Consider the following 12,461-nt stretch of genomic DNA (forward strand, 5'->3'; position numbering starts at 1 on the left):
GAAAGGAAGGCAATGATTGATAATGTGTGTGTGGATGAAAGGATGCGAAGATGTGTAAAGGATGCAAGAGTGTATAGAGGTTGGGGGAGTGGACTTTCTGACCACTACTTGGTGGTGGCCAGAATTAGGATGCAAGTGAGATGGAGGAATAGAAGAAGGGAAAGACGAGAGGAAGAAGTAGTTGCAAGGAGAGTGGAAAGGTTACAAGAGGATGAGAAAAAGGCAGAGTATAAGAGAGAAGTGGAGGAACGATTGGGCAAATATGAATTGGAGCAGATGGGAGACGTGGAAGGTATGTGTAAGATATTTACAGAAGAAATATGTGCAGCATGTGATGTGGTGTGTGGAAGGAAGAGAAGACGGAGGGGAGTGCAAGGAACAGCGTGGTGGACTGAAGAGGTGAAACAGGCTGTGGCACAAAAGAAGAAAGCATACAATGAATGGATGAGAAATAGGGGCGTGGATGAAGTTGAGAGGCGGAAGAGAGAGTTATATGTGGAAAGGAAGAGAGAGGTGAAAAGATTGGTAAGAGAGAGTAAGAAGAGAGTGGATGAGGAATTTGGAAGGAATTTGAGTGTAAAGTGGAGGAACTGTAAGAAAATGTTCTGGAGAGAAGTGAAAAGAGTAAGACAGGGTGGAAGTGAAGTTAGAAGGGGAGTGAAAGATAAAAATGGTAGATTACTAGTGGAGAAGGGAGAAAAAGTGAGCAGATGGAGAGAACACTTTAAGGAATTGTTGAATGTAGAGGATGGAAGTAATGCGAGTATAAGTGGCTGGGGAATGGCTGGGAGAAGGAGGGAGGTGAGAAGACAGGAAGAAATCAGTAGGATAGAAGTTGTGGAAGCAATGAAGAAAGTTAAATCGGGGAAAGCCCCAGGAATTGATGGAGTGTGTGGTGAAATGCTGAAGCATGGGGGAGAGATAGTAGTAGAATGGATGTGGAAGATGTGCAGACTGGCCTGGGAGGAAGGTAGAGTCCCGGAGGACTGGAAGTCAGGTATAATTATTCCCTTGTACAAAGGAAAAGGGGAAAAAGAAGTGTGTGGTAATCATAGGGGCATTTGTCTTCTTAGTATAATAGGAAAAGTGTATGGTAGGATACTTATAGACAGAGTTAGAGAAAGAACAGAGAAATTAGTTGGAGAAGAACAGGGAGGCTTTAGGAAGGGAAGAGGTTGTGTAGATCAGATATTCATTCTTAGATCTTTAGTGGAAAAGTTTCTAGAGAAGGGAATGAAGTTGTATGCGGCTTTCATGGATTTGGAGAAAGCATATGACAGGGTGGATATACAAGGATTGTGGAAAGTGTTAAGAATATATGGAGTAGATGGGAAGTTGTTGAATGCTGTGAAGAGTATGTACGATGGTGCGAAGGCTGCAGTGCGTGTGGATGGTGAACTAAGTGAATTTTTCTCTTTGAAGGTTGGTTTGAAACAGGGATGTGTCATGTCTCCATGGTTGTTCAATCTGTACATGGATGGGGTAATAAAAGAGGTACAAGGTAGGGTAGTGGATGTTGGAGTGGCCCTGGTGAGAGAGGATAGTGTTTGGAAACTCCCTGTACTGTTGTTTGCAGATGATACTGTGTTGTTGAGTGAAGAAGAAGGGGAGCTGCAAGGCTTGGTGGATGAGTTTGAGAGAGTGTGTAAGAAACGGAATTTAAAGGTGAATGTAGGGAAGAGTAAAGTGATGGTCTTTGAGAGAGGTGAAGTTAGTGAATGTACAGCGAGGCTGGATGGTGAGGAATTGGAAAATGTGAGTACGTTTAAGTATTTGGGTAGTGTGATGAGTAAGGATGGAGGGTTGGAGGGTGAAGTGCTTGTAAGGGTACAGCAGGGAAGAAAGGTTGCTGGTTCCTTGAAAGCAGTGATAAGAAACAGGGAAGTGAGCATGGAAGTGAAAAAGTTACTACATGACAGTATTGTGATACCAACTCTAACGTACGGAAGTGAAGCTTGGACATTGTTGGAAGGACACAAGTCAAGAGTGAGAGCAGTGGAAATGAGTTATTTAAGAGGAGCCTGTGGAGTCACGTGGAGAGACAGGCTGACGAATGAGGATATAAAGGAACGTTGTGGTGTGGATGTGGATGTGATAGGAAGCGTTATGAGGAATACACTGAGGTGGTTTGGCCATGTGGAGAGGATGGAGGGTGAAAGACTGACGAAGAGAGCGTATATGAGTGAGGTGGAGGGGGAAAGAGGGAGGGGGAGGCCGAGGATGATATGGAGGGATGGGGTGGAGAGGTATATGAGAGAGGGGGGTGTGAGTTGGGAGCAGGGCAGTGAAATGGTGGGGGACAGGGCGACTTGGAGGCGATTTGTTTGTGGCCAACCCAAATGGGATTGAGGCGTCTGGCAATAGATAGATAGATAGATAGATAGAAACCAAGCAGTAAGGGATGCTTTCGATAGCGAGATGAGAAGAGTGGTGGCTGAACAGGATGCCATTGACAGAAGTGTTAATGAACAGTACAGAGCCTTCAAGAACAAGCTCTTGGGGGTTACTGATGCAGTATGCGGTTGGACAAGAGGCCCACCTTGACATAAAGTAACTTGGTGGTGGGATGAGGGTGTAGAAGCTGCAGTTAAGGAGAAATGAGAAATGACGGCTTTTTTCGGAATGGAAGAAGGGTGGTAACAAAGAGAAATGCTTGGCTGCCAAGTGTAGGGCTAGAAGAGAGGTATACAAGGGGAAGTCTGAATCACAGAGACTTATACTTGATATGACATTTAAGGTGGTAAATCAGGTGAAGAAGGAGAATCGGGATATTACTGGTGAGCAGTGTGTAAAGAACGATGACGGAAGGGTAATGGTGAACAGTGGAGATATTAAGGATGTATGGAGAGAGCATTATTGCCAGTTGTTGAATGAGGAGTTTGATTGGGATGGGGAAGGTTTGGACCCAGCAGATCCAGTGTTTGGCCCTTGGGCTTTGATTGACGCTGCTACTGTGCGTGAGGCAATGGGCGGGATGCAGGTGGGGCAGGCAGCAAGTGTGTCTAGGTTGACTGCTGAAATGCTGAAGACAGGAGAATAGAAGTGGGGTCTGAAGACCTCAGGAGAATTGAAGTGGGGTCAGTCACTGACCTGATAAATATGATCATACTGTGTATGAGTGTGTTGTCCCAGATGATTAGCTGAAGACTGTAATTGTAAACCTGTACAAGGGGAGGGATGACGCTCTGTAAAGAGGAAATTATAGACATCTAAAGCATTTAGATCAGATAATGAAGGTAATGGAGAGAGTTCTAGAAGGTATGATTAGGGGATGGGTGAATATTGATGAGATGAGTTTGGGTTTATGCCAGGCTGAGGAACCAATGATGACAGTCATTGTTCATCAGCTTCAGGAATAATATGCAGGAAAGAAAAGGGAACTGTACTTTGTGTTTGACTTGGAGAAGGCCTTTGCAAAGTTCCTGGAGAGGTGGTGAAGTGGGCAATGAGAAAGCTTGTGATCGAGATGTGGCTGGTTAGGGTGGTTACGGCCATGTATATGGATGCTCGCACCCAGGTAAGAATTAAAGGGGATTTGAGTGATAAGTTTTCCGTGAATGTTGATGTGCATCAGGGGTCACGTTTTGAGTCCCTTGTTGTTTATCATGGTACTTGAAGCCCTCTCACGTAACTTCAGAAATGGACTCCCATGAGAGATGTTGTATGCTGATGATTTGGTGTTGATTGCCGAGAATGAAAGGGAGGCAAAGGAAAGATTTAGGAAGTGGAGAGATGGTATGGGGCACAAGGCCTTAAGAGTAAATGCAGATAAAATAAAAGTGATGATATCTAGGGCTGGTGGTGGTACTGTCAAAGGAGAAGGAGAGTGGACATGTGCAATTTGCCACACGGGCATGGGAAGTAATTCCATCTTGTGCAGTATCTGTGATACGTGGGTGCATAAAAGATACTGGTAGGTATGGCAAGCACTGATGGGTATGGAAGATTCTGACAAACCTCTTCAATACAATGACACTTATTGCTTACCTTTAGTGAGCAAAGTGTCACTGTATTGTTCTCATCCTGCCACTACCACAGTAATACTGTATTGGTACTGAGACTTTCCCTAGACTAACATGTCCTGGTGCACATAGCCTAACCTAAGTGTTTAAATCTAACCTAACTTAGCTTAACTGTACCTAATAATATAAATTAATTTAATCTAATCTAAACTAACCTAACCTAACTTTGCATCCACTTTAGATGCTGGGACACGAAAACCACCTTTGAGTATGCTGAGTATGACAAACAATCGTAAGTATGACTTAAGGATAAAAATGGGGAATTTTTTCAGCATGAAAAAGTAATTTACCACCCTGAAAATAGTCTGAAAAATACAGAAAGCAAACTGGAGGAATATGAATTGAACTGGTAAAGTCCTTCTACTGTTTCAAGTAAATCGTACGTTTACCTGTGTTCATACTTCTTAACTATACGTCCACAAGGGTAAAATGCCTCATGTTAGGCTCGCAAATACCAGTTTTGACACCCTGTGTCCTTTTTCGTGCCAACTCTGATCATTTCTTAATAAGACATGTCAACCAATTATTTCCTTACTTACCCAGAGAGAGACTGAGGACATCCTGCGATGCCATAGCGAACTGAAAAAAAATATATATGAATTCTTGCCACACAACAAGCCCGTGAATCCGGGGTTTTATTTTGGTTCCTGCAACCACCGCTTCTTAGACTTTCTACTCCTTGGAACAACTTACTAATTAGTGAAAATGAACGCAGAATAACAGATAAATTAATATTTACATCTAAAACAATTTCATATACTAAGATAATTATAGCCAATGTGTATTTAAGGACAAAATAAGAGACTTCTCATATAAGTTACATACCATCCCCAAACCTAGACCTGCTGTAAAAAGGTATGCATGCTAATGATCTTGACTGTCTTGACATGCGAATGACTGCGGTAGTTGGCAGTGGTTAGAAAAAAAGATTTTTTGCAAAAAACATTACTAATAAATCGTCATAGTAGTCACTGATATTATTATCACTGTGTGGCAACCGAACTGCGAAGACTGTACAAAAACCAATCTATAGCCAGATTACTGTGATCCCGTAATGGGTTGCAACCTAAGTACAATGAAAACTAAACAGGAGTCTATTCACTTTCAACACTTATCGTGTGTGGCCAGGTCCACCACCTTTTGTTATAAGTACTTTTGTGGTAGGTGGTGGCGACCATCATCCACTCACTTGATGTAGTGCTCCCTACTTCCTTAGCTTTTATCATTCTTTTTCTGTGCCTGCCCTCCTCTCTTTCTATTTCTCCTATATTTCCTGTCACTTCTTATTCCTTTTCTTTCCTTTACAGGTGGCTTTACACTGAGTGACAAGCCAAATGGTTTCCTGTAAGCCAAGAAACCATTTACAACGCTGGGTGGTAACCATATAACCAAACCATACGTGCTCCCTACGTGTCAACAAGTGGGTTGGTGGAGGGTTTGTGCCCCTCCCTGTAAAACAACTAACTCAGTGTCAAATGGCCACCCTTTATGGGATTGTGGTGTCTGGCGATAGATAGATAGACTTTATCCATCTATTAATCTGTCTATAGCCAGGCGCCATAATCTTCTAATGGGCGGCAGTTTGAGTAACTGTAGTTGTTTTACAGGGAGGGGCACAATGTGTTGACACGTAGGGGTCACGTTTACCACCTTGCATTGTAAATGATTTCCTGGCTTACCAGAAACCAGTAGGCTTGTCACTCAGTGGAAAACCACCTGAAAAGAGGGGTAACAAAAAAATTACAGGAAAGGTGGGAGAAATGGGAAGGGAAGAGGGCTGACACGGAAGCAGAATGATAAAGGTGAAGGAAGAAGTAGGTTGCACTACATTGTGACTTAAGCCAAAGCAATACCTGTATATGGCACTCTAAAAAAATAAGAAAATACTATAAGGTGGGATTTTTGTGCTGCCATTTACATTGGATTATCTGAGACCATTTATTTATTTAATACTCTAGCTTTCAGTCATTATTCTGTCAGAGTACAGAGTATACAGTATGTACAACAAGATTGGTGGTGGGACTTGTCACACACCTTCAGTAAAACAGTTGTCCAGTCATAGTGAACAAAAAAAAAAAAAAAAAAAAAAAGTTGTACACTTTTTTTTTTTTTTTTCTGCAGGTGGGTTGAGGTAGAGTTTAGAGATCAAGGAAAAAAAGAATATAATAGTGGAAGGTGTAATCAAGAACATGCCCAATAAAATAAGTATCACACCCATTCTTTTACCAGCCACTCCTGTAACCTAGTGGGGCTATATGATCCAATATAGGGTCTATCTCGGGGGAATTCCATTTTTTTACCAGCCACCAGAATCCTGGCTTTATCATATAGGTATATCATTCCTCATGTATCATCGCTATTACCTGTTGAACAGAATCTGTCCAGAAAAATAAGAAATGCCAAACTCTTATGCATCCCATATAAAACTCAGTCAACCAGCCTGATCCCTTGTCAGTTCCCTTGCCTTTTCAGCCATCACACCTTCTCACATCTTCATTTATCATAATCATCTACCTTGTCCTACCACACCTCTTACCTTCAAACTTACAAATACCCTTTTCACCTCCCTACTTATACCCATTCTCTTCATATGACTGTTCAGTCTTAGCACACACTTTAATTCTTGTCCACAGACTTCCATACTCCACATCTTTCAGAAATCACATTATTCCTATCCACTCTCCACACACTATGCACATTTCTCAGAAATCCCACTACCATACGACCATTCGGATATTCTAACTCTTGATTCTTCATTGTCATGCCACACTAGTCACTTATATGTTAATAAGGGTACTAATACTCCTTCATACAATCCTCTTGCAGTTGCCATGCTCAGACCTCTATTTTGTATCAAGGTCTCCATAGCACAAGCCATTTTCCTTCCTTGTGCCACCAAACTTTCCATTTACTATGCATATTTAACTCTCATTTCTATCACTGCACCCAGGTACTTAAATTCTCTTACCAATCCAGGATGCTCCATAAGCATTACATAGGAAGGGAGCGCGGTAGCTCGGTGGTAGGGTGTAGGGCTCATAATCGTGAGGTTGCGAGTTCGCGCCCTGGCTGGTGGCTGCCGTGCTGGGAGGGGTAGCTCTCTCCTGTAACCCTAGCAGGGCTATATGATCTGATGAGGTCTAGCTCAGGGATTAATCCCTTTTTTTTTTTTGTACAGAGGGTAATTAATTAATTACATAGGAAGTTACCTCACTCAGCAACTACCACTTTACTATTACAGTATCTTCATTAACTTTCAAGACACTACACTTACAGACATCAACAGAACCAGTTACTGTTCACTATTAGCCAGCAGCACAGCATCTTCTGCGTACATAAGAGATGAAATACTGTATTCCATCCTTTACCATTCATTATTTACTGTACTATCCTCATCTCTCTACCCCATCACCTTTATAATAACCACATTCATATTAATCTGAACAGCCACAGGAACATCACATATCCTTGTCTTCTTTGAGCAATGAAGTTTAACCACTCATTTAACTTATACAACTGCCTACTCTAATATGCAAGCTTTGGGACCATCAAAGAAATAATATTCAGCAGCTCTTACTCTTCATGGGGACATCATACATCCTTGTCTTCTTCAGCAATGAAGTTTAACTACTCACTAAACTTATACAGCAGCCTACTCAAATATGCAAGCTTTGGGATCATCATAGAAATAGCATTCAGCAGCTCCTGCTCTTCATGGGGACATCACTCATCTTTGTCTTCTTTCAGTACCAAAGTTTAACCACTCACTTAACTTATACAGCTGCCTACTCAAATATGCAAGCTTTGGTACTATCACAGAAATAACATTCAGCAGCTCTTTCTCTTCACCATACGTATGTTGCACCTTTCATAACCCTTCTCTGTTTACCCTGTCATGTGCTTGTTCTACATCCATTAATGCCATAAATAGCTTTCAAATGCATATAACACACTGTATAATTGAGAACATTGAATCCTCCCATTGCTGAGACCTTGAAGCTGAAAGGTCATAACCACAGCTGCCTGACTTCTGAAATGAGCATGTGCCCAAAACTATTCCTTAACCACTTGAACTCCAAACTCAGTCTTCTCTGGCTAATACCAAGTGTGCATAGTGGCACTGTGTAAGGTGAATAACAAACACTTGGAGGTAAACCTCCCAGTAGGGTTTGGGCATCCATCTGCCCCCACCCCTAGGTCAGGTTTTTGCACATGCATAGTGTAATTCTAAGTGGCTGCAGGCATGAACATCCCCCAAAACTACAGGCAGTCATTTGCCATCCCATTTAAAAGAATGCACTGACTACCGCATTTTATATACTGTACCCCATTATACAACATTCCATGAAATAATGGATAAAAAGCAATACTCAAATTCATCTTGCAGTTGTATATCACATATCCCATTCTCACATTTGCTCCTAAACCTCTGCATGTCCCTAGTCATCATCCTCAGTCCCTTACCAGATTTGTTCTGTTTTAACCCTGGACACCTCTCCACAGGCTTTGGCTGAGAAGGATCCCACCTCCATTCCTAATGCATCCTTATCCCCTGCTGGCATTTGGTACCACTCCTCCACTCCTTCATCCTGGTTTGGCCATGGCATAGCAGGCCCATTCCAGTCCCAGACTGATTCCTTCATGTTACCTTGTTGATGTCATGTCTCTCCATTGGAGAAATCTTGTTTTTCAACATTTTTCTTCAACTTTTGCCACATAACATCCCTCTTATCTGCACGATGACTCCCATCTCACCTGACCAATTTATGTTCTGGAATCCTTGTTCCATACAGCATAAGATGCATAAGTTGAAACTGACAGTAATGTCTGGGTAGTTGGTCTTGTGAGACCTGGCTCATTCCTGATCTCTGTCTGTCCAAGGAATTTACTATCTTCCATAGGAGAAACCATCAGTGCATAGGGTTGCCTAGCAATCATGGTGTAGAAAATGTACCAAGCTTCATCTTTCTCATCCTTCCTTGCAGTACTCCATTGCCTTTGCCTTTCTGCAAGCTGTCATTGTGGTGGTAGAGTTATATAAGTATGTAGACTTTGTTAGGATATCCTAACATTAGGATATTATCATTCAGAGAAGCATATCACATCAGAATGTCATCTCCATCTCTGCGGCTCAAATCTATTGATATCTTCCTTCTGTATTGCCCATTTCACCACCATAAAGCATTACACTTCTCAAACATGCAGCAAACTAATTTTCCTTCATGTGGGGGAAGGGTCATCTCATTTTCCATGAGATAACAGTTCCCCATTAGTATTCCATCCATTCTTAACCCCACCAACTCCTCAGCATAAATGGTATCATCCAGATGACATTCCTCTCAACACTCCAAAAACACATCTGTCAAGATATCTAGCTCTTTTTCTTTATTCATCCCTACAAACGGAACACGTGGAGTAAACCACATCTTGCATGTACTTGCCTCTGATACCACTGCACCTCTTGTTCACCCATTTATTAGGAACATTAAATAAAACTGTTACTCCCAACACACTTGCTACCCTTACCATGTAGGCATACATATTTCACCACCAGTCACCAACCATTGATCATCACTTTTTTTTTTTTCTTTTTTTCTTTTTTTTTTTAACTCTCAGTCCATTTCACTACTGCTTCTCCCCACATCCTAAATCATTGGGCCCATCTCTCATTCTATGCAGTTAACAGTGTCATCAATGTATAAAAATTTTCCTGGCAAAGCAGTCCTTAAGTTATTTTACAGAGCCTCAAGCATCATAACAACCAATAACGGGTTCAAAACGGATCCCTGATGCACTTCAACATTTACTGATTAGTCACCACTCAGGTCATCATTCAGTCTTATTTGGATACTTATGTCACTTTGATAGTCACAATCCACTCCTCAACACCTACTACCTTCTTTCATTTCTCACTGTAACAGTTCTCTAGGCACCTTGTCAAAAGCCTCCTGGTCAACAAAAACAAGTAAAGCCCCTACCATCTTTCTCAAGAACTTTGTATTACTAGCTCCTCTACTAGGCATGACACCACACTGCATCTTGTTAATATGCACTCTTTCCCTACTCATACAATCCAAAATCCTGACCATAACTTTCATTATTTGCTCTAATGAAGTCAGTTCCCTACATAATTTTCCAGTACAAGGGCCTCACCCATTGTTTCATTTTGTTTTGTTTCATTTATAAAGGCTCCAACGTGCTTGCATATGTCAGCTTTGGTCACCTAATGGTGGCTGTCCTTGCTGCTCGATCTCTGGCAGCCTCTCTACGCAATCCCTTATCCCTGAGGTCACACTCTATGACCTTGTCCCAGGTCTTTTTCAGTCTGCCTCTTGCAACTGTGCCCCAAATGTTAACATTTCTCACAGTCTGCATCCAGTTGTCATCCCCCATCCTCTCTGCATGCCCAAACCATCAATCTACTCCTCATCACAACATTCATACACTCCATTCCCATCCTTCCTCTTAACTCTTCCACCGTAAACCTGGCCCCACCCAGGCCTCGCATTCAAGGACGCACAGCACATCCACCTAATCATTGCTATTTCGGTACGTTTGAGCCTGTGAATATCCTCTTGTTTTACTGCCTAGATCTCACTATCATACACCATTACACTCCTAACACATGCTGCATACAAAGATCCCTTAGCAATGAGGAAGAGTCCTCTCAACGTCAGGAAAGGCAACGGCTCCCTGAACTTCTTCCAACCACTCCTTACTCCAGCCCCACCTCCAACAAATAAAATGTCCCCCATGTAACAAAACTTTTCCAAACACTCAAAAGACTCACCAGCAAGATCAATCCTGTTATCTCCACAGGCTCTCCCCGACACACCGCACGCACGAAATCAGCATTATCTCGCAGTCTATCTCTAATACCACTACATCTCTTATGTACCTACAAACATTGCACAAGATGAAATTATTTCCCACCCCCTTATGGCAAACCGCACAGGGCCACTCTCCCTCTTCTTTGACAGTACCACCACCAGCCCTAAATACCATCACCTTCCTTTTATCTGCATGTACTCTCAAGGCCTTATGCCACATACCATCTCTCTACTTCCTATCTTTCCTCTGCCTCACTTTCATTCTCAGCAATCAACACCATATCACTGGCATACAACATCTTCCATGGGAGTCCATTTCTGAAGTCATGTGAGAGGGCTTCAAGTAACATGATACACAATAAGGGGCTCAAGACTGACCCCTGATGCACACCAACATTCACAGAAAACTCATCACTCAAATCTCCATTCACTCTCACCTGGGTGCAAGCACTCACATACCAAGCCATGATCATTCTAACCAGTCACTTCTCAATCCCAAGCTTTCTCATTGCCTGCATCACCACCTCTCTATGGACTCTGTCAAAGGCCATCCCCAAATCGACAAAGTACAGATCCCTTTGCTTTCCCATATATTTTTCCTAAAGCTGACGAACAATGAATATGGCCTCAGTGGTCCTTTTGCCTGGCATAAACCCAAACCGCATCTAGTCAATATTCACCCACCCCCTTATAAATGCTCATTCACACTCATAAGCCAACTGTTTGGTATATGTATGTACGAAAAAAGTATGTACTGTACTTTTTTTATAATTGCAAATAAACTCCATATGTTCACTGATTATCAAACAATTTGATGGCATACCACATTCAACCTTGAAAATAAGCAGGCTGGCCCCTTACAATAGGCCTATTGTATAAGAAAAATTGTTTAACCAAAAGTAACCCAGTTGGAAAGATACCATGGCTTCCACAAGATGTGATACATCATGTGTCTGTTTTTAGTTAGATGTTAAAAGCATGGAGGGGCCTAGAAGAGTGACATTCAAAAAGGCTTGAGCACTGCCAAGGCCTTTATCATGGGCCCATTAGGTGCATAAAGTAAGACAACCAAAACAGGCATGGTTACTGAGATATGCCATCCACAAGCAGATGCATGGTGAAATGCAGGGAGGGAGAGGAACCAGTACCTTTGAAAATCAATATAGAGTTTGCCTTTACCATGAGCATATACTGTACTGAGGGTGAAAATCTGCATGTCAAAAGGGGGCCAAGTTACTGAGATACAGCATCCACAGATGGTCATGTCAGGGCTGACTGGTTACCTAGAACCCCGAAAATCAATAAGCTAGGACATTACCACGGACCTAGTAGGTGTGTAAAGTTGAGGAGCAAGAGGTGGCCCAGTTACTGTACTGAAATACAACTTCAGTCAGTGGTATGGTAGGAGGGGGAGATGAGAATGGTCAGACTTACTAATTTTGGTATGTGGAACTCATAGATATTGGCTCAGGACAAGCACATGTTAGTCAAGTGGAGTCTTTTTTATTCTACAATGCATTCTTCTGGGGATATGCCCATCTGTAATGCTTATACCATTTGCATATTGTAATGTTGTGCAGCCCCAGTCTGTCTCACTGAACAGACTATC

The 12,461-nt window shown here is 42.2% G+C and overlaps 1 protein-coding gene across 3 annotated transcripts in view; it reads right to left on the reverse strand.

The window, feature by feature from the left end:
- LOC145412948 (uncharacterized) overlaps positions 1-5,200 on the reverse strand; it is a 45,856-nt gene extending 40,656 nt beyond the window's left edge. For 2 of the 3 annotated variants that reach the window (XM_080282766.1, XM_080282765.1), the window contains exon 1: positions 4,562-4,660. In XM_080282766.1, the coding sequence (XP_080138892.1) occupies positions 4,562-4,595 (34 nt within the window). In that variant the 5' untranslated portion in view covers positions 4,596-4,660. Of the gene's footprint in view, positions 1-4,561; positions 4,661-5,124 lie in introns of those variants that run through there. The other variant, XM_080282764.1, reaches the window with a different exon arrangement.
- Between the last annotated feature and the right edge of the window lie 7,261 nt (positions 5,201-12,461).

The sequence above is a fragment of the Coenobita brevimanus genome, chromosome 94 (assembly GCF_032717465.1).
Source record: "Coenobita brevimanus isolate Jiangsu-jjx chromosome 94, ASM3271746v2, whole genome shotgun sequence".
NCBI lineage: Eukaryota > Metazoa > Arthropoda > Malacostraca > Decapoda > Coenobitidae > Coenobita > Coenobita brevimanus.